We start from the raw sequence: 22,580 nt of genomic DNA, 5'->3' as shown, positions 1-22,580 counted from the left end.
TACCTACCCTATAGGTGCTACTAATAACTAAGACGAAGGCGCCTATACCCTAGCTATCGCCGCTAAAGATCCCTATATAGCTAACGGGTACGCGCTAAGCTAAGGCTAGCCTAGCTAAGACCGCGAGTACGCGTACGTCTAAGCATAAGGCAGCCGATAGCGACTCGTCCGCAAAGAAAAAGATACGCAAGTTATAGAGCTTTACGGAGGGTAAGGCTACTAAGGCTAAGGCTACTAGCTCTAAGACGGAACTAGAATTAGTTAACTCCGATAAGTAAGACTAAGCTAGTAGACGCTAAGCTAGTAGACGCCGATATAATACGAGACTAAAGAAGAGAGGTAGAGATACCCTAACATATATAAAAAGGCATAAGCTATACGAGATACATTAGGCGAGGAAAACGGAATTCTAGAAGGAGTACGGGCACGGCTGTCTTAGTACGCTAGCTTTCGTTCTATCGGACGGGGGTACTATTACGGCAGGTATAGAACGCCGGGCCTATATATACTTCCGTAGGACCGTAGATACTCTTACTAATACTATACTATTGCCTAACTACTAATCGTCCCTCGTATAACACTTACGCTTAGTCTCTATAGAGATTATATAATAACGCACTAACTCGACGCCGCTATCTCTAGTAACTATGTTCTTCTATACGAGATTACGTATAGTCTAATCGATATCGGCCTTCTGTTCTTTACTAAGGCGGTTTAATAGAATAATCTAGATGTTAATGCGACTAGTTAGTATAGTATATACCTAGTAGACTAAGCTTTTGCTACTACTAGTCTTCTCGATTATTACAATATCCGTCCCTACGAATACTAGGTTATATAGCACCTCCTATTAGAGATCCGATAGCTTATATCCCTTACTAGGATAGAAGGCATTAAGCACCTACTATAGGCTATTCTTAATAATGTCTCGCTAGACAGGAATCGCCTCTCGCTTAAGACTAGCATCCTATACTAATATTTAAATCTCTTCTAATATAAATAGCTTGTCTAGTATATAGTTAGTCGCGGCCTAGAAGAAGGCGGTCTTCTGCTATAAATCTTCCGGAAGAGCTAGCTTCTTAGTAGACTAATTTGGCTGCTAGCGGGTATATGCTTTATAAGATAGTAGAATTAGTATAGCGTGCTATGCGCCCTATTGCTACTACTACTACTGCTACTACTGCTACTAGCGGCGCAGGTCGTACGTATTTCCTAGACGCCCTGCTATATTCTTGCTAGCCTGCTGCTTCTTCTTCTATTACTGTTCCTTACGACGGCCCTTACTAATATTAGTATTCCTACCGGTCTAAAGAAAGCTACCGCCTATATAATAGACTAACTCGCTATCGACTCGTAGAATGCCTCTACGTATCGATTTATCGCTATAGAAGGCTTAGATAATATCTTAAGTCTACGGCGGCACTATACGAGAAGCAATCGTATAGTACCTTATATAAGAGACCGGATAGCTCGAAGGATCGACGGAACAAAAATAGTAGCGAACAATTAGAGACGAAGGGAAGATAGTTAAGAAGGAAGGGAGGATAAATAGAAAGCACTATATACTAGGGCAGAGGAGGTACTAAAGGCGGAAGATAGAAGAACCCCTAAGAGGGCATATAGGATAATGATCTTAGAACTCCTTAGAGGACTAAAAGCAATCTACAACTAGGTAAGCTACGTAATTATAAAGGTAGCTAATACAGTCGTAGCAAAGATCACGAAGAAACAATAGGAGACAAGCCTAAACTACCGCACCTAGGCAGTAGTAGCTAGTTAGGAGGCACTAAAACCCCCGAGGACAGTAGTTAGAGTCTATATTACGGACCTATAGGAGCAAAAGGAAATCTAAGGACTTATAGGGAAAGAGATTATAGAAAGAATTGCAGTTAAAGAGGTAATTAGGGCTAGGAACGAAGGTAAAGGGGTAATTAAGCTGTTTACAGTATAAGAGTAGGACAAAAAGAAGCTAGAAACACAAAAAGAATAGACAACCAAGATAGGGAAAACAGCAAAGGTCTCCTAATAGCAATTTATAATTATAGCCTATAGTATAATAAGAAGCTTTAAGGAAGAATAGGATATTAAGAGCCTATAGAGACAAAACCAAGCTATATACCTAGGCCTAAAGATTACAAAAGTAGCATAGATTAAAAGGAAAATCGAAGAGACTAAGAAGCAGTCTTCCCTAATTATCTAGGTAGGGAGTGCAGAGTAAGCTAACATAGTGCTAGACTAGGGGTTGTTCTAGGACTTTAAAAGATTAGAAACAGAGATACACAGAAGCAACTATAGGATAATGCAGTACTTCAAATATTAACACTATAGACACTTAGTAGCTAAGTATACAAAGACAACTAACACCTACTCCTATTATATAGGGGATTACTAGGTTAAAGAATACAAAGCATATAAGGGAGAAGCAAGATGTATATGCTATACTAAAAGACACCCCTCTTAGGCGAAGGAATGCCTAGTAAGAATATAGGCAGCTAGGAAGGCAAAGGAAGCTAGAATTAATATACTAAAAAGATATACAACAAGCTAGGGTAGCTAGGTATAGAAGCAACCTAGCTAAGTGCTACAAAAGAGGTCTAGACAAGATAATAGGTTTATATTTAGGGCCTTACTAGCACAAGAGAGTTACTAACAACTAGGGAGACTAAGATACCTTAATATTGTAGGAAAGGAAGCAGGGCAGACAAAGCTTAGTTAAATGTTAGTCTAAAGTAAGGGAAGACTAAAGGAAAACTTATAGGGAGATAATATAGATAAAACCTAATAAACATTGCAATATTACTAAACATTATATAGTACAATATTAATAAGAGTAAAGACAAGGTATAGAGGAGCTTCCTTTAAGCACTAAACCTAAAAGAACATTATATTATTGCAATCTAAGAGCCCTAGCTCAACCTATATACAAAGAGACTAGCAACAGTTAAAGACCTAAGATACTACCTAATTATCTATAACTAGGGAGCCCTAAGGACATACATCTATATTAGTAAGGAGATAGATACAGAAACCTAGTAGGCTATACTATAGGAGGATAGGGACCTAATATTAGTTTAAGTAGAGACATCCTAAGGTACACTCTAAGTCTACTATATATATAACCCACTACTAGACTTAAGAAGCAGTACCTAACTAAAAACCCTAGAAAGACTACCTAGAGTTATCTAGGGGAACACCTACTAAATCCTACTTAGGGATTTCAACCTCTACTACCCCCTCTAGGGCTTAGACTTTACCCTAGCTTACTACTTCCTAGCAGGAAGACTAATTGATATATTAGAGAGGGAAGGAATAGAAATTGTTACCCTAAAGGGACTAATTACTTAGGAGGCAAGAGGAAGCAGTAGTATACTAGACCTATACTTTATATTACATTAGATTAGGAACAGGATTACAAGATACAGGATTAACTAGGAACTAGAAGAATCATTAGACTACTTCCCGGTATAGATTGAGCTAAATATCTAAGCTAGTTAGGAAAGGGAACTAGAGGAGAAGCTTAACTAGAAAGGTACCTAATAGGGCAGGATTAGGGAGGAACTAGAAAGGGACCTAAAACTAGAGGAACTCTTAACAAAGTACCTACTAAGGCTAGAGGATATTAATAAGGCAGTAGAAGAACTAATAGGAATCCTAAAACAGGTAGCTAGAAAGCATACCCTAGCAAAGAAACATTTACTATACTAGCAACTATACTAGACTAGTAAGTGTATAAGGAAGGTTAAAGTAGCAAGGAAGGCTAGGAGGCAGTAGACACAAACCTATACCTAGGAAGTATAGGACAACTATAACAAAGCCTGCTAAGAAAAGAAGATCTAGATTAAGAAAGATAAGATACAAGAATAGAGATCTATAATAGGAATAATTACAAAGAAACTAGAAGAGATATAGAGGATAGCTAAATAGGCAAGGAGACCTAAACAGGATAAGGATATACTACTACAATTCCCGGACATTATAGACTAATAAGGATAAATGCAGACTACAATAGAAGGGAAAGTAAGAGCCCTAGGCTAACACTTCTTCTATAGAAAAGTACAAGCAGACCTATTAGATATAAAGGGGAAAGAACAAGAGACTCTACTACTAGGTATACTAAGAGACACCTAGGTTAAACCCGAAACTATTAAAAGGATCCTAAAGAAAATCCTAGGCAATAAGGCACTAGGAGAAGACAAGATCTATAACAAACTTCTAAAAGTATATAGGAAGGGGCTAGCCCTAGCACTAGCTAATATCTTTTTACAAAGCCTAGTACTAGGACACTACCTAAGACTATTTAGGAAGTCCCTAATAGTAGTGCTAAGGAAGCCCTAGAAGGAAGACTATATATAGCTTAAGGCCTATAGACTAATAGCCCTACTTAACACAATAGGCAAGGTGCTAGAAAAAATTGTCGCTAAAAGGCTAATAACCTTTGCCGAGGAAAGGAACATCCTTCCTAAAGGCTAGATAGGAGGAAGAAAGAAGAGGTCAATACTAACAGCTATAGAACTAATCATAGAACAGATTAAGCATATCTAGCACTATAGTTAAAACTAGGTAGCAACCCTCCTCTCCCTTAATATCTTAGGAGCCTTTAATAACGTCTCCTATAAAAGGCTCCTATATATACTTAAATAGAAAGCTATACTAAACTGGATAGTCCAATTCATCTAGTCCTTCCTATAGGAAAGATCAATATAGCTTATTCTAGGCAAATTCAAATCAGACCTAATACTAACTAAAAAGGGAATCCCCTAAGGATTAACACTCTCCCTAATCCTCTTCCTTATCTTTATAGTAGACCTACTCCTACTCCTAGAATTAAAAAACATATTAGCATTAGGGTTTGTAGATAATATAAACATCCTAGCCTAGTCTAAGACAATAGAAACCAACTATAAGATCCTAGAAGAGAAGCACTAGGAGTATAAAAAATAGGCAAGGAGATATAGAGCAAAATTCGCCCTAGAAAAGTACTAGCTTATCTACTTTAGTAAGGCTAAATCAACCTATAATATAAAGCAATCAATCACTATCTAAGGCTTTAAAACCCAACTATTAGCAGAGCTTAGGGTACTAGGGATCTAGCTAGATCCAAAACTGAATTAGGGACTATAAGTAAAGAAGGCAAAGTAGAGGGCAGATGCCAATATGCAATCTATTAATAGGCTTATAGCCTCTATATAGGGGGCTATATTCGAGAAAGCTAAAGTTATATATAAAGCAATTGTTAAGCTAGTAATGCTATATAGAGCACAGATATAGACAGCCTAGGAGAAAACACTAAAGAGGATTAAGCAACTAGTTAGTAGGTCCTAAACCTAAAGCCTAAAGAAAATCCTAGGAGCATACAAAACTACACTAATAAGGGTAGTAGAAATGGAATTAGGGATCCTACTAGTTAAACAATACTTCAAGGGACTAAGATACTAATATACAGCAAAGACAATAGAATACCTAGCCTAATAGACTATCCAAAAGGCACTAGATAAGATAAAAGCCTAGTATATTAGGACTAGGAGGCGAGACAGACTATAGATAACTCCCTAAAAAGTTAAAGACCTAGAGCAATATAGAGTCTTAATAAGAGAAATACTAGAGAAAGGGCTTTAGGGACCAAATATAAGGCTAAAGGAAGACAAGCTAAAGGGAGAGAAACAAAGCCTAGCACTATCTCCTTTCAGAAGCTCCGATAGAAGCAGGGTCTAACTAGAGACAGGCCTAGCAGAATCAATTGCTAGATACCTATAGGAGCAGGAATAGAATAAAACACAAGTTAGACTAGGAACCCTAAAGGCACTAATCAAATTTGGTTAATACAACTACTAGCTCTATAAGGACCTAAATAGGGCCGAGGCAAGCCTAGCTATCTAAATCAGATCTAAACATATTAGACTTAGATCTTACCTGTTTAGAAGAAACGTCCTAGGAATTGAAAGCAGGGCTTACTAATATAGCTACCAATCTTAGAACCCTAAGTATATACTGCTAGTCTGCCCTTAATAGTTAGAAGGTAGAAGTAATTAGAGACTAAAAGCAATAGAAAGGGAATACGATAAGCTAATCTAGAGCAAAGAAGACCTAAAAAGGATAGTAAAGTGGATTATTAAATAGGGATTTGTATAACAATTCGCACTAGCAAGGGAAACTAAGGAGTAGATAAGAAGGAGGGAAGAAGAGGGGGAAAGAAGGGTAGGGTAGTAGGCAAGGTAGTTAGAGGGTAACAACTATAACACTAATACACCCTAGAGGAAGGAAAACAAGGAAACAAGGAAGATTAACACTTATAAATAGGACAGGAGGGAGGTTTTTACTAACTAAGTTAGTTTCCTACCTAAAACAATATATAGAAACAGACCTGCATAGGCCGAAAGGCACTATAATAGGCAAATGAAATATCTATCTATCTATCTATATAATAGACTAGCTCTAGAGTCGCAATATATAGAGGCGGGAGATTAGACTAATACCCGCCTAGGTTAGATTTAGCCTAGTCGTACTATTTATAATAATAAGTATAGAGGTAGCCGCATTTATATTCTTCGCTATTACTACTAACTACGATATCGTCGTATTTAATGCCCTCGATCTTATCGACCTCTCTCTAAGTTAAGTCTATTAATAGATACTAGCGCGGTAGACCTTAACGAGCAGCTATACGCATTAACTAGTAGCGGTACGTACGCTATCCGCGGACTATACGCTAGAGAGTCGGACCTTTAGCCTAATAGGTAAGCTAGCGCTAGCGGCGCTATTCCTCGAAACGAATATACTCCTCGAAGCGGTCGGTAATAATAGGCTCTTCTAGGTCTTAACGAAGGACAGCATTGCTATTACTAGTAGCGAGGTAGGCCTACTAAGGAACTTCCTCGGTAGCTATACTCTAAACTAGGCGATAGAGTAGGAGTGTTCTACTATCGCGCTATATCCGGAAATTAAGGCGAGTATTAGAGCTGTATATATATATATATATATATATATACGTATACGATGTCGGAAACAGTAACAGAGATACGAGATAAGTATACGCAAAGTTACGCGTATTTAAGTAGGCGAATATAAAGCGTATAGACTAAGATAGCCGTGTTTTAGCCTATTCTACCCCGATAGGCCTAGTATATAGCAACGCGACACTTTCGCGTATAGTAAACACTTAGAGGTTAGAGAGCGGCTAATTCTAAGAGAGCGCGTATATTTCGTTTAATATAAATAGCGTTAGTTAGTACCGCGATAAAGGCTATTCGGATACTGTTCGCATAGCGTTTATTATAGAATAACGTTTTATAATTTTCATTTCTGCATCTTTAGAAATATACAATTTATTATATAAGCAAACATCTTTATCTATATTATACCTAGGTGCGATTCTAGTGTTACTTTTAGTAAAAATGTATAGTTATTATACTATTCAACATATCCTATATACTATAAGGATAGAATAGCTAGATTGCGATATTTGTCCTTAGGCTCTTTACGAAGACATCTCTACTAGTACTATACTATATCGAGAAGAACCGAGATCCGATCGACGCTAAGAATAGGATAGAAGGTAGAAGGTAGAAGGTAGAAGGTAGAAGGTAGTTACAATAGATAGAAGGTAGGTAATGTCTATAAGAAGAGCCTAAGAAGGAGGTAGACTATAGCCGCTAGTAGGTAGTATTATATAAGTAATAATAACGATAGGCTGCTTAGCAATAGTACTAGTAGTCGCTTATATAGCTAGTAGGAAGGCCGCTTTATTACTAGGTGCTATAGCAATAGCACTACTAGTCTACCTAGTAATAGTAGTATACTAGCTAGCAATAGCACTATTAGTTTACCTAGTAATAGTAGTATACTAGCTAGCAACTAAGAGACTAGTATAAGCTAGTATATATAGCCTCGCGTAGTTACAAGGCTGTAGGTCGTAATCCGCTTAGGCCTAAGTAGATAGCTAACAACTAATAATACCTTTAATTTTGCTATACTACTAATTTGCTAACAAACTTTAGCTTTATAGCTAGCAGTAGTATTGCAGTAGTTGCCCGGCTAGCGGAGCCTACATCGACGCGATTATCCGCTTCTATACGCGATTATATATAGAACAGCCGATCTCGTAATCTCGGGATATACTAGGGCTCGGGCGGGTAGCTAGGGCTCGGTTTAGTAGCTAGGGTTTAAGGGTGTCTATCCTAGGCTTCCCTGCTATAGTAGAACTAACTCCGAGCACGGCGTCGACAACAGTTCTTTATTACCGTACTTTAGCTAGGCTAAGAATGCTATGTAACCGGATAAGAGCTCTCTTAACTAGCTATAGTCAATCCGTCCCTACGTAGTGCCGTGTCTTACTGCCTTAGAGCTCTAAGACCGAGAGCATAGCTATATAACACTATAGACAGCTAATAACTTCCTTATAGAGCTTTACGCGGAAATCTTGCCTAAGCTTAGATACAACTCTAGAAGGACAAACATATAGTAGAAAGAGTATGTCGGCTACTTAGAGGTAATTCAAACTTAATGTAACTAATGTTATTTAGAAGAAGGACTATCTACGGAAAGTCTAAAGATAAAGTGCAGCAGTTGCAGCCTTAGGCATTAGGCACGTAATGGACCCTAATACCTAGATACACACTCTAAGTCACCCCCTTAGCACGTGCATATCGCTATAGAATAAAGCAAACTAAACACAATAGCTATTTAGTTGGCAAAGCAAACAGGGGTATTAGGTAAGCAGAAACAGGTAAACAAACTAGACTACTCTCGGGTTAAACAGACAAAGCAAACAAAGGCCCTCCTTAGTATTTAGCAGCTAGCTTCGCAGCGTTCTTAATAGCGGCCTTGCAATCTACTAGGTTTAGTTATTTAACAAAGCGGCCGTACTTAGTCTTATTAAGCGGCTTAGTAAAGCTATCGGCTATCTAATTATATATACTAACCTATTAGACGATAATAGTACTATTAGTAATCTTCTCTCGAATATAGTAGATACAAGCATCTATATACTTCGTACGGCTATTAATAGTAGACTTAGTAATAGCGATAGCGGACTAATTGTCCTCGTAGAGTGTTACTAGGAGAATATAGCCCTTATAGCTAATCTCCTTTAATAAGCGAGCTAAGGCAACTGCTTCCTTAGCCCCTATAGTAAGTTAAATATACTTAGCTTCAGTTAATAATAGTGTAACGAGTGTCTAGCGGCCGGACTTATATAATAGAGGTCCGCCTATAATAGTAAAGTAGAAGCCGCCTATAGAGCGGCGGGTAACTAGATCGTTAGCCTATAAGGCGTTATAGTAACTAGCGAACTTAAGGTCGTCTTCGTTTAAGTTGCCTTAGAAGCGCATGCTACGGCTAAGGGTGCTAACTAGGTACTTAATTAGCTAAAGAAGCGCGGTATAATGCTCCTCGGTCGGGTTAGAAATAAATCGCGACAATAGACCGGCAGTATAGCAAGCATCCGGCCGAGTAATTATTGCTAGCTAGAGGGCTTTACTAACACCCTCCTAATACTAAGTCTTAAAGGCGGCACTAGCTATATAGCCTTTAGGTACGCGTTAAATGGATGTCTTAACGTAACGAGGCGCTATTAGAGTAGCTAGTCTAATACGGCTACGTATACTATACTTCTCGTAGAGCCTATTTAAGTAGGCGTCCTAAACGACGTAGATAGTACGCTTGTTACGGTCGCGGATAATACGTATGCCGAGATAGTAGTAAAGGTCGCCTAGTTCTCGTATATTAAAGCGCTCCTTTAGTAACTAAGCAACAGCTTCTAGTGCTAATAGGCTATAGGCGATAATAATTTGTTAGGGCTAAAGAGGTTATACGTGATTAGTATGTAACTAGGCCGAGTGAAGCTAGGGTCTTAATGCCTTAGGTAGGGCTTGGCGCTTAGCGTTAGGCTAACTCTCCTGCCTTCCTCCCTCTTCTCCTAGCTCCTTATCGAATACTACTCGTACCTACTACTACCCTATCTACCTGCTAATATACCCTTCTTATATAGTATTCGATCCACCCTTTAAGGGCAGCAGCTAGATAGTCCTTATTTCAAGCTTTTAGCGGTATAGCTACGAACAAGACCAATCTAACTATATTGCGCCCGAAGAACGGGACCTATACGTACTATTCTACTAAAACAACCGTACCAATTATCAAGCAAGGCCTTCTACACGGCCTATTACACTAAGTTAAGCATACCAAGCCGATATCTACTAATTCCGCTATATCCGTATCTTAGGGGCTAATAATACATTATTAGTATCGCCCCTTATAATAGCCGGTTTATTACGAAACAACAACCGTACTACCGCTAGCAGCACTAGCAATAACAACGCTAGTGGCACAGCACCTACTAAAGTGCCTACTAAAGCACCTGCTAAGGTGCCTACTAAAGAGCCTACTACTAGGCCTGCCGAAGAACCTATAGTTCTAGGCGACGACCTAGAATTGCCTGTTAACGATATACTTAACAACATTGTTAATCGACGATATAGCTAGCTAGCCTTTGGCCCCTAGCTAGTAGCGAGACTTTAAGAAGCTACTTAAAACAGGCTTACTGCCTTGCGCTAGGAACAATAGCTAAAGGATAATCTCCTCGAAATTCGTCGCCTATAAGAAGCCCTAGCGACTAATATTAAACTAATAGTAGGGCCTTCCTCTCTATCTATTTTAGTCTAAAAGAAGGATGCTAAACTTAAGGACTGTACCGTATTTAATAGCTCTAGTCGGAAACAATACAACGACTACATCCGTAACTGCGAGCTTAACTAGCGAAACGCGCTAAGGGCCCTTCTAGACGACTACTCGTTAGTCGTCTATACTATGCAATACATTAATAGAGACCTAAAGCGCACCTAGGATAACTATTTCGACTCCCTTACTAATTAGACCGCTATTTAGTAGCAGACCTATAAGACTATTATGCTAGATACCCTTAGAAACCCTATACTAAGGCAACAACACGCTTAGGACTAATACCTTCGAGCTAAACAAAAGACTAATTAATCGGCTCGCTTATTTAAGGCCTATTTAAAGACCCTCGAGGACGATCTCCCGGCTAAGACTAATTCTATATAGATCTCTAAGATACGCCTAAAACTTAGGTAGGAGCTTATCCTTAAATTGGACCGCCGTCGTATATTCGAACAGGCTAATCTAACGCGCATTTAATTTATAGTTGAAGTGGAAACAGCCGAACGGGCTGTTTAGCTCTAATAACGACTAGAATCGAGGATCCGACTAGCTAGTACTAACCGCGGCAATCGTAGTAGCCGCGGAGGAAACCAAGGTTCCTACTATAACAATAATACTAACAATAGGAACAGTAACGACCGTAGAAGAGGCCGTAGCCGACGGCTATATAGAGGAGGCCGCGATAGGGGCCGTAGAAGGGGCTCGTATCCCTACAATGCTAACCGCTCTGCTAACAATAACAACAGCTACGGCAGTCTACTAACCGGGTTGAAGTGCTTTAATTATAATAGCACTAGCTATCTACTAGGCCAATGCGACAAACCTAAGGACTAGGCCCGAATCGACCGTGCTACCGCTAAGCACCGAAAGCACCTCTTAGCAGCTAACGCTACCCCTATAGGTTAACCTTCGAAAAAAGAGTAAGCGCCGCACTAACTATTAGCCTCGTACGGCGTAAGACTATCGACATTATGCTAGCTATTACACGTACCTGTCTTATATCTAGGCCCGATACTAACTATAAGGTAAAGGTTATACTAGACCCCGGAAATTCAGTTAGCGCCCTTATTAGCTATCGCCTAGCTAAGCAATTAGACCTTCGATAACTGCCGAGGACTAACCTACTAACCCTTGCTTAGTTTAATAACGCTCGGCACTTGACCTATAGAGCCTACTATATTCCTATAGTTCTAAAGGACGACCTCGGAAATAAACGCCTACTAAACTTCACTACCTACGCGGTAGACATAGATAGCCTCCTATCCGACATTGTTATTAGCAACCCTATTCTTAAGTACTATGCTATAGTTATAGACTTAGGCAGTCAACAATAGCGATTTAGGATCGCTAGGAAAGAGGACATTAAATATATCGACATCAGCGAGTGTCCTAATAATATTAGGGTCCTGTTTATTAGCAACCTGACTCCCGCCTTAGCTAATCTAACTGCCGACCTACTCGGTAGTAATAACGATAAACTAGTGGCCCCTAATAGCATAGATCCTAAACAGCTTAAGCGTATACTAGAACCTATTCGAGAGACCTATATTGATGTATTTAAACACTACTTAGTATCGACATTGCCTATGTTTAAAGAGACGGATTATAAGATTGATATTATAGAGGGCAAAGAGGTCCCTTTTGGACCCCTCTACAACCTTAGTAAACGAGAGCTTGCTGTATTGCGTAAGTACCTAGAGGAAAACCTAGCTAATAGCCGGATACGGTATAGTAACAGCCCTGCTAGTGCCCCTATCCTGTTCGTACTAAAGAAGGATAGTAGCCTGCGCCTCTATGTCGATTATCGTAGGCTTAATACTGTTACTATTAAAGATCGCTGTCCACTTCCTCTTATTAATAAGACCCTCGATCGCCTTTCTAGTACTTACTACTACACTATATTAGACATCAAGGATGCATACTATCGCATCCGCATCCGTAAGGGTAATAAATGGAAAACAGCCTTCCGTACCCGCTATAGCCATTTCGAGTATCTAGTTATACTATTTAGGCTAGCAAACGCCCCTATAACATTCTAGTCCTATATTAATCGGGCCCTATTAGGCCTATTAGATTACCTCTGTGTAGTTTACCTAGATAACATCCTGGTTTATACGCACTTACCTAACATTACAGAATACTAGGCTATAGTACGAAAGGTCCTCGACCGCCTGCGGGCCTATAGCTTATATTACAAGCCTTCTAAATGCACCTTTGCTGCTAAAGAGGTGTCCTTCCTTAGCTTCCTCGTATTAACCGAGGGTGTCAAGGCTAATCCTAATCGGATTAAGACTATTACTAAGTAGCCGACGCCTACTAGTATTAAAGAGCTTTAATTATTCCTAGGTTTTGCTAACTTCTACCGTCGATTTATCGAAGGTTACTCGCGGCACGTAATGCCACTAACTAAGCTTACTAAAACCAAGGCCAACCTAACTAGAGAGTTCAAATAGACTAACAGAGCACAAGCCGCTTTTAACGGCCTAAAGCAACGCTTTACTAATGTCCCCTTATTGCACTATTTCGTACTAAGCAAGCAGATCCGAATTGAAACTAACGCTTTATAGTTCGCTATATTAGCCATTATATTACAGCAGGCTAATAATACCTATTAGCACCCGATTGCCTTCTTTTTACGGAAGATAATCGATATAGAACGTCGCTACGAGACATACGAGCAAAAGCTCCTAGCTATTGTCGAGGCCTTTAAGTATTAGAGGCACTATCTCGATAGTGCATAGTATACTATTTAGGTCTATACGGACTATAACAACCTCCGTAGAATCACGAAGGTTACTAGGGTTATAGGTCGACAGGCTAGATAGGCCGTCTACCTCGCCGGGTTTAATTTTAATATATTACATCGGCTAGGCGTAAGCAACCCTACTAATAGCCTATCGAGGCGACCTAATTACGATAGCGGGACTTAGCAATCTATTAATTCATTGTTTCTAACCCTATAGTATAAGATTGCTATAGCCCGTGTTATTAATAAGCACGCGTAGGATAAGCGGCTTACCGGACTCCGCGACGGCTTAAAGCATGTTAATGCTCTTGCTATATTAATAGTGCGTGTTAAGGCAAGAGCTAAGGAGACAGATAGGAGAAGTTATAATAACTCCCTAGTCGATATCGCTATATATAGTAACAGCGATTAAAGCACTAATGCAGTTAATCCGGCTACTAGTGCTATTAGATGCATACAATGCGTACCTCGTTTAACAGCGAGGGTGCTGTTAAATGACCTTAAAAATAGGGATAGTTAATCGTTTATAGATGAGCTATTATAGGCTTAGTAGAGGGACGCCTTTACTACTAAACGTATAGACAAGCTTGTAAGTAGGCGAAAGACTCGATCTAGTAAGAGTAACAATTAGTCGATCGATAACAAAGGTTATTTAAAGTTCAAGGGCAGATACTATGTCCCCGCTAAACATTCGATCCGATAAGAACTTCTTAAGCGACACTATAATAGTGAGCTTGCCGGTTACTATAGTATAGAGAGGTCGCACAAGCTACTATCGCGTACATACTACTAGCTAAATAGTAAGCGGGATATAAAGGACTACGTAAACACGTGTGCCGTATGTTAACGAGTTAAGGCACTAAAGCATTAGCCTTTTAGCGAGTTGTCCTTATTGCCAATCCCTTACAAGCTATTTATAGAGCTTATAATAGATTTCATTACAGGTCTTCCCCCTACTAAGCGAAGAGGAAGCAAAGACATCTTTAACGCTATCCTAGTCGTTATAGACCGATTTACTAAGGGCGCTCGATATATCCCGGCACGCAAGGATTAGACTACTATTAATATAGTAGAGGCGCTGTAGACTAACATCTTCTATACCTATTAGGGGACCCCTAAAGGGATAGTCTCTAACCGAGGCTCGATATTTATATCTTATTATTAGAGTGAGATTTACCTGTAGCTAAGACTTAAGCATCGCCTATCTATAGCATTCTATCTATAAATAGATAGTCAAACCGAAAGGCAGAATGCTACGCTATAGCAGTACCTACGTAGCTACATCAATAAGAACCCTAATAACTAGGTTAATCTCCTACAGCCTACAGAATTCGTATACAATAACAGTGTATACTCATCTACTAAGGTTTCACTATATATAGCTATAATAGGCTAGAACGCCGCCTTACTACAAGACCTATTTACCTCGCTCGAGGCCGAGCGTAAGGAAAGGGAAGCGCGTTAAGTACCAACACCTAAGACGCTAGCGGCTATTAAGAGGGTTCAAAAGATGCGAGAAATTCACGCTATAATAGCTAACAAACTAGCAAAGGCCTAGGCCTATTAGAAGGCCTACTATAACAAACACTATACGCTAATAACCTTCAAACAAGGCGATATAGTTATACTTAGTACGAAGAACCTCCGTATCCGTAAACACCTATTACCTAATAGCAAAACACGCCCTAAACTAGCACTAAGGTACATTAGTCTATTCCGCATTCGAGAAGTTAAGGGCTCCTCCGTATAGGCCTATTAGTTGTAGCTTCCTCCTTATTACACTATCTATAACACCTTCTATGTATCCCTCCTTAAGCTATATTACCTACGCGAGGGGGATAAAGCCCCTACTAAACACGAAGACATACTAGCGGATAGTAAAGAGCTATAGTCTATAGAACGTATCCTAGATTATCGGACTAGGCGAGGTAAGAAGGAGTATCTCCTAAGATAGCAAGGCTATTTACTAGAATAGGACTTATAGGAAGCTAAAGATTCCTTCGAGGATATAACCGAGTTGTTAGATAAGTATTAGACTAGCGCGAAGAACAAGAAGAAGGCTAAGGGCCTATAATGTCGCCTAGGATTAATGCTACCCCCGGGGTGCTATTAGCTAACTAATTAGAGACAAGCAATTGTTAGCAACAAGGGACAATAAGACTACGCTAGGCGCGCTACGACGCGTTAATTAATCAATCGTATGCTCTTTTAAGGACTCTACCTCTTTACTAACGCGCCCTATAGGTCCCCCTCTTGTTCCTTTATTCTATCGAGGCCTCGAGGCCTAGGCGATCGGCGAGGGCGGCGTCGCGCTTATAACGGCACGGCCGGCGCGGCTATGTTAGTAACGGTGTTACGGAGTGTATTGTTAGTAGAAGGAGGAGATTAGAAGCGAGGTAAAGTTGGCGCTAAGACGACTAGCGCCGCTATTATCAATATCACTTGCTATTATCGCTACGCCTATAGATACAACCTTACCTACACTACGAGCCTAAGGCACCTTTAATCAAACTTTAATTAAAGCTTTGAGCCTGTTAAAGGTTTAATCAAAACTTTAAGGCCGAGTTAAAACTTTAAGCCGCTTAAAAGGTTAAGTAGACTAATAGACTAACTAACTAAGGGCAAAACTATAGAGCTAAGCTAGCCGGGGTCGATCTTGTAGACAATAGGTTACTCCTCGATCTATCTAACCCTTTAAGCGAGGCGAACCTCTACTACTGCACTTATAATAGCCTTTACCTATAGAAACTAGACGAGCTATATTTTTTCGGAAAAGATAAGATAAGATTGACAATCGAAGGCTACTAAACCTAGCCAATTAGGGCTAGCGAAACTACGAATAATAAGAACAATAACCCTCGGAACGGACAAACCCTCGGAAGCGGACATTGCTAGGTCTTTTAAGAGTAGACGCAAAGAACTCGATACGACATTACTTAGAACGGAGGCAGTACTGCAATACCTCGTACGTCTACCTATTATAGTAGGGAAGACGCGCTCGTATCGTAATTAGTCGAAGGCCTTTAATTCTTATAGATATATATCACTTTATAGTTTATTATATATAGAGATAGCGTAGTTAGAGTTGTATATTGTGTTGTTAGAGGTGAGGTTTAACATAGTTACATAATCAGGTAGTTAAGTGTTCAATTTAGCGCGGGCTAAGCAGCTTATTAGACCTACTAAGTTAGTAGCAATAGAGGTTGAGACTAGGACAAAGACCGGCTACGAGGGCGCGGCCTTTAGAAGGGAAGCGTATATTAGGGCTAAAGAGGTTATACGTAATTGGTATATAACTAGGCCGAGTGAAGCTAGGGTCTTAATGCCTTAGGCAGGGCTTAGCGCTTAGCGTTAGGCTAACTCTCCTACCTTCCTCCCTCTCCTCCTAGCTCCTTATCGAATACTACTCGTACCTACTACTACCCTATCTACCTGCTGATATACCCTTCTTACATAATTATATTATCGACGTAGATAACAATAATCGAGCCGCTAACGTGCTTAAATACATAGACGTCGGACATTATTAGAATAAAGTCTAGGCTCTTTAAGTACTTCCGAAGCTCTTTATACTACAGCATTAGTAACTGCTTTAGACTATATAGAGCCTTTAGCAGTAGGCAAACTATGCCCTTGCTACTACGGTCTTTAAAGCCGTATAGCTGTTTAACGTAGATCTTGTACTTGTTACTAATAAGTGCGTTAAGGAAGGCTATTAGAATGTCGTATTGCTTAGCCTCTAGGTCGTAATAAGCAATTAGGCCAAACAGCGCTCGTAGTATAGAAGGCTTAGCTACTACCGTATAGGTCTTATCGTAGTCCTATCCCTTAACCTAAGTAAAACTACGGACGACCTAACGAGCCTTAAACCGGCTTACCTTGCTATTAGCGTTACGCTTAATAGTAAACACCTATCGGCTACGAACAACCTTCCTACCTTCTAGCACCTCTAACCGAGATACATAAACCTATATATAGTTGTTAATTAGTAACTTGTATTTAGCCTCGTAAGCTTCCTTCTACTATAGCTAATATAGCGACTAAGTTGCTTTCTTGTAGCTCTTCGGAATAGGAATAGTCTCTTTAGGCTTATTAGACTGTTTAGTAATGTAATAGGAAGCTATAAAACCCTTAATATAGGCTATCGGCATGTTAGCTATTGTACGTCGAGTTAACCGCTTAACACTACAATTAGCTAGATAGCTACGCAATAGGTCTCGAGCCGACTTATTGCTCCGTGTCTTACGCGTAGAACGATTACTAACAGCCTTAGTAGGTCGCTCAAACTTAGGCAACTAGCCTAGCTCGCCCTTCTTAGCGTTTAGATTATATACTAGCTCTTCCTCGGCTAACTAAAAGCTATCTTTATTACTTGAAGTTAGTAGTTAAACTAGTTGAACGTCTAGAAGGTCGTTATCGATTAGCAACGGATTAGCGACCTTATCGGCCATTTCCTATATAGGTCCTTGTTTAGGCTATTCTTCTTACTAAGCTAGAAGCCGCTAGACTATACTAGTAGCTTCGGTAGGCGACGGAGCCTCGTTGCTTATAGAATTGAACAAAGCCGGCATAATAGACTTAAGGGTAACAAACTCGTTCTTAGAAGGGTTATTAGGATTAGTATATAGATCTATGCTATTTAGAAGTAGAAGGTTACTATCTAACTTAATAAACTAAACATCCTTAGAAGCGATAACCTTATATTAATTAGGTAGGTAGATTATATACTTTCTAGAGTCTATAGAGCCCTTAGTATAGCCAACTAGCTTGCTAATAAGACCTCTACTGTCTATCTTCTTTCTACGAGCGATACTATAATCGTATACAATAGCAGTACAGCTATAGGCTCGAAGGTGCTAAAGGCGTAGCTGCTTTCGAGACCAATTGAGCTCCCTAGCTACAATAGTATAGGGGCTAAGACCTTCTAGGGTTCTAGGTGTAATATTAAGGACCTATATAGCGGAGGCAATAGTATATAGCTATAGAGACTTTAGAAGGTTAGCCTATAGCATTATCTTTCTCGTAGTCGTATATACGATATAATTGCTAACCTTAGCAAGGCTATTCTAAGTTAATAAATAAGGTATAGTAACTTGCAGTACAATGCCCTCGTCTCGAGCTTAATTTAATAGCTAATTTCCGCCGTATTTACCCCCTCTATCGAGGCGGTAGATTAGGATTAAGTAACTAGTCTATATACAGATATATATACGATAGTCCTTAATAGCTACTGCAGCCCCTAACTTAAGCGTGCTAGTATATTCGTGTCGATAGCCTAACTTAGCGCATGTGAATAGTGTAAAATAGCGCTCCTATAATAGACTAGGATTAGTAATAGTAACTATATCTACACAGACAATGTAATAGATCGTAGATAGTCGTACGCGTAGCAGCCGATTGTATTCCTTATGTAATATAGCTATACGACAGGCAATGCAGTTGCGGAAGTCCTTCTTAGTACTAGTAATAACAATCTGACCCTTAGATTCTATTCTTAGCAGCTTACGGTAATAAATATAGCTATATCGCAGATGCTACTTATCTATAGTGCCTGTAGGCACCCCCTTCTTTAACAGAAGGGCAACTACTTCACTATCTAGACTAGAGGTTAGTATATAGAGGTAGGGAAGACTATTCTTACGGTATGTCTAAGCGACAGTAACCTTATTGCCCTCTACTATCGTAAACAGGATACGCTTATTATTTCGGTAGAAACAACCCTTGTCGGCAAGCTTCTTAGTAGATAGAAGGTTAGCTACTAGACCTAGAACATACAGCGTATTAGATAGCTTTATATTGCTAATACTACGCTTATTAACAACCTTAGTCTAAGCTATACTAACTATCGTAGCGTGCTTCGTATTGCTACTAAACCGGACAGGAATGTAGCAGCCTTTATATTTAATAAGTAGTAAGGGGTTATTAACTATATATATGCTAGTATCTAAGTCGACAACCTAATTAGTAGTACGAGTACTAGCCGTAAGAGCCGTAGAAACCTAGTCGCTAATAGTAACTATAGTAGCGCTTATAGTAAAGGCGTAATTGTAGTTTGGGTCTAATAACACCCCTAGGGTAGCATTAGCCGTATACAGCCCCTAAGCACTATTTTAACTACCCTAACTAGACGGCTACTATTGCTACTAAGCAGTTAACGCCTGTTATTGCTTCTTCTTAGCCTTCTGCTTCTCGCGACGAAGACGGTCTTCCTCCTTTAGATAAGGATACTTAGTATAGCAGCGGTCGGAAGGGTAAGTGCCTTAATAGTAGGAGTACTTCTTACGGTTAGACTAATAACTACTCTAGTTGCTTCTACCGCGGCCTCGACCGTTGTTATTGTTTCCGCGGCTACTACGACCGCTACGGTTCGAGTTACCTCGACTATTGCTATTACTATTACTACCTTGCTATTATAGTTAGCGTTAAAGACTAAAGAAGCCGTTATATTAGGCCTAGTTCAATTAAGCTACATTCTTATTAAGTAACGCGCTAATAATATTGTTAAGTATGTTATCGTTAATAGTGTATTCGGAGGCGCGCATCTGCTCTCGGCGTATCTATACGAAAGCCTCGTAGAATAGAGAGATCTATATAATAAATATATAGATAGCCTAGTATTAGCTAATAGCTAATTTAGTATCCCTTAAGGCACTAAGCTTCTTTTTATACTTATTATAGAACTTCTTAATGTCCTTACTATTATACCGAAGGATAATATATTCCTAGTAGAGCATAAATTTAGTAGACCTACCTTTACTAGTATATTTCTTATATAGGTAAGTCTATACTTCCTACGATATAGCGAGACTAAGTAACGACTACTAAACCTCGGCAATATAGTTAGCAAAGATCTACGTATGCGCTAATTAATCTTTTGCTTCCTATTTATCTTGTCGGTCTTCAAAATCCAACTAAGTTTTAGAAGACAACTTAATATTAGGCTTTAGGCGGGTCCCCTAGATATAGCGCTATACCTATATGCCTTTAAGGGCACCCTTAGCGGCATAAGACTATAATAGATAATTCTCCTTATTCTTTAACTTAGGGATATTGCTTATATAAGCGTTAGAGGTTGTAGGGGGAGCTATTACAGACAGCGACGGCGATAATATTAATATAGAAAGAGACTATAGACTTGTTTTAAGAGGCGGCCGATAGGCGCGCCTATGTTCTAGTATAGCGGACAGCTAATACTAATATAGCGGACAGCTAACACTGATAACTCGAGTCGGACTAGTACCTACTAGAACCCTCGAAAGCAGCGGCGACGATAATAGTATTAGCGTAACTTTTAGTAACAAGCGCTAGCTACGCAGCTATCGGAGTAACTATTAGAATACGTAGTAAACGTGTTGTATGCGTTAGAAACGCAGGGGGCTTATAACTACTTGATGTAACTGATGTTATTCAGAAGAAGGACTATCTACGGAAAGTCCAAAGATAAAGTACAGCAGTTGCAGCCTCAGGCATCAGGCACGTGATGGACCCTGACACCTGGACACACACTCCAAGTTTCAAGAGAAGTGAAAGTGCAGAAAGCGATGCAGCAGGATCGCAAGACCTTAAAGACTGAGACTTGACGAAATCTACTCGGGACATATTTGTCGCAGGCCATACCTCGAGATATTACAAGGCCATGTGCAGGTTCACCACACATAGATGCGATAACTCACGCCTGGGTAAGTTGCAGAGAGATAGGTTGCTGACTGCCAAGCAAGCAGCTGAGCATTCTGTTGCGAGAGGCTAGTTTTGATTCCGGGCGATCTGAAAGGCTACAGGGACAAGAGGCCTGGCGTGATCGCCTCACGACTTTCGAAGAGCCAGGCAACCAGGGAAGAGATATATGAACAATAATATTTGCTGACCGATTCGCTTTTAATGAACTTTCAAGTATCAAAGCACTTCCACGATGACGTGCTCTCATAGACTTGAGCAACGTCCAAGGCGACATCCTTCTCAACGGGTTGAAATAGGAGGTGAGTCGATGAAAAGAAGACGTTCGAGAGCTCCAGCGACCACAATCTCTACATTGAGCACCAATGTTCTATTCACAATTCTTGGGCGAGAGCTCGACCCCATTTAGTTACCATAGATCGAGACTTTCTTGTTCTTCACGATCACTCCGGGGCAAGACAAGAAATTCTGCCAGAACTTGAGAGAAGTCGCGAACGGCATCTTACACACGCAGAACAAACTCGATAGCAAGCAGAATATTAGGACTTCAAAACCTCGCCTTCGCAATCTGCAGCCCAGTCCGCCCGGCGAAATAAAGGCCACAGACCTTTCGATTGCTTAAACGGCTCATCCCAACTCCGTATCAAAAACCTCCCCGGTCGGATCAAAGAAGAATCCTTCTTCCCACCAGGTCAAGACCTCATCGACCATGGCATAATCCTCTGCGGCCGATCAGGTAACTTATTAGCCTCGCGTCATCTAGTCTGGATGGTGTACGGAAGTGTCCTGCGGAAACTCCAATAAATTGTCCAAGCCTAGGCAAAAATTCTCCATAGATTCTTCTTAATACCTTAGGAAGACGGCCCGAAATTTTAGGGGCTCGTATGGAAAAGTAGTTGTCCGCCACCATATCACCGGATTTCGATAATGAGAATATTTGGAAGGATGTGATATCGGAAGAATTCGATGCTTCGGATTTGGACAAATGTGAAGCTGTCAATGGTGAGTGGTGTGAATGGGCTTGAGGAGCCAAAGCAATGAGTCGAAGGCATGGTATAGAAGACGAATCGACAAGCTTGATCGCTTCAGTCAGCACTCACTCAGCACAGAAGCGGTCTTTGCAAAGTCCGACAAACTGACGTCCACTCTGACGATTTTCATGTGATAATAACATTTCCTTGCACCTTCCGTGACATACCTATGACGCGTGACGTGGGGCACTCTCTCTCGCTCGCGTGCTCAACTTCATCAAACCCCTCGATTGTAACGAGACTTTTCACATTCGAACACAACACAATACAACACAACAAGAACCAAGAATCCAAAAACTTGTCATCCTCAGATTCAATCAGCCAATCAAAGCAGTAAGTCTCATCACTTCCATCTCCTAACCTCAAAACCATAGCTAATATATGCACTCTAGGCTCAGCCACAAGCTCACGTACGCCTACTATCTACCATTCTTCCTCCCTACCTATCCCTCATT

General features: G+C 40.1%; 2 protein-coding genes across 2 annotated transcripts; both read right to left on the bottom strand.

Annotated features, from left to right (window-relative positions):
* Positions 1-20,827: 20,827 nt before the first annotated feature.
* On the bottom strand, positions 20,828-21,805 carry MYCFIDRAFT_170106 (uncharacterized protein; the record flags this gene model as incomplete). Its single annotated transcript, XM_007923321.1, has 9 exons — positions 20,828-20,839; positions 20,870-21,037; positions 21,076-21,163; positions 21,197-21,292; positions 21,329-21,442; positions 21,473-21,523; positions 21,555-21,595; positions 21,649-21,745; positions 21,783-21,805. The coding sequence occupies 9 exons, from the start codon at positions 21,803-21,805 to the stop codon at positions 20,828-20,830; spliced, it is 690 nt and encodes a 229-aa protein (XP_007921512.1).
* A 48-nt stretch (positions 21,806-21,853) lies between these two features.
* MYCFIDRAFT_170105 (uncharacterized protein) lies at positions 21,854-22,497 on the bottom strand (the record flags this gene model as incomplete). Its single annotated transcript, XM_007923320.1, has 5 exons — positions 21,854-21,909; positions 21,956-22,177; positions 22,202-22,241; positions 22,279-22,366; positions 22,400-22,497. 5 exons carry the CDS (start codon positions 22,495-22,497, stop codon positions 21,854-21,856), a joined length of 504 nt encoding a protein of 167 aa, XP_007921511.1.
* Between the last annotated feature and the right edge of the window lie 83 nt (positions 22,498-22,580).

The sequence above is a fragment of the Pseudocercospora fijiensis genome, assembly GCF_000340215.1.
Source record: "Pseudocercospora fijiensis CIRAD86 unplaced genomic scaffold MYCFIscaffold_1, whole genome shotgun sequence".
In the NCBI taxonomy this organism is placed as follows: domain Eukaryota; kingdom Fungi; phylum Ascomycota; class Dothideomycetes; order Mycosphaerellales; family Mycosphaerellaceae; genus Pseudocercospora; species Pseudocercospora fijiensis.
This window is presented reverse-complemented; position numbering and strand designations above follow the sequence as displayed.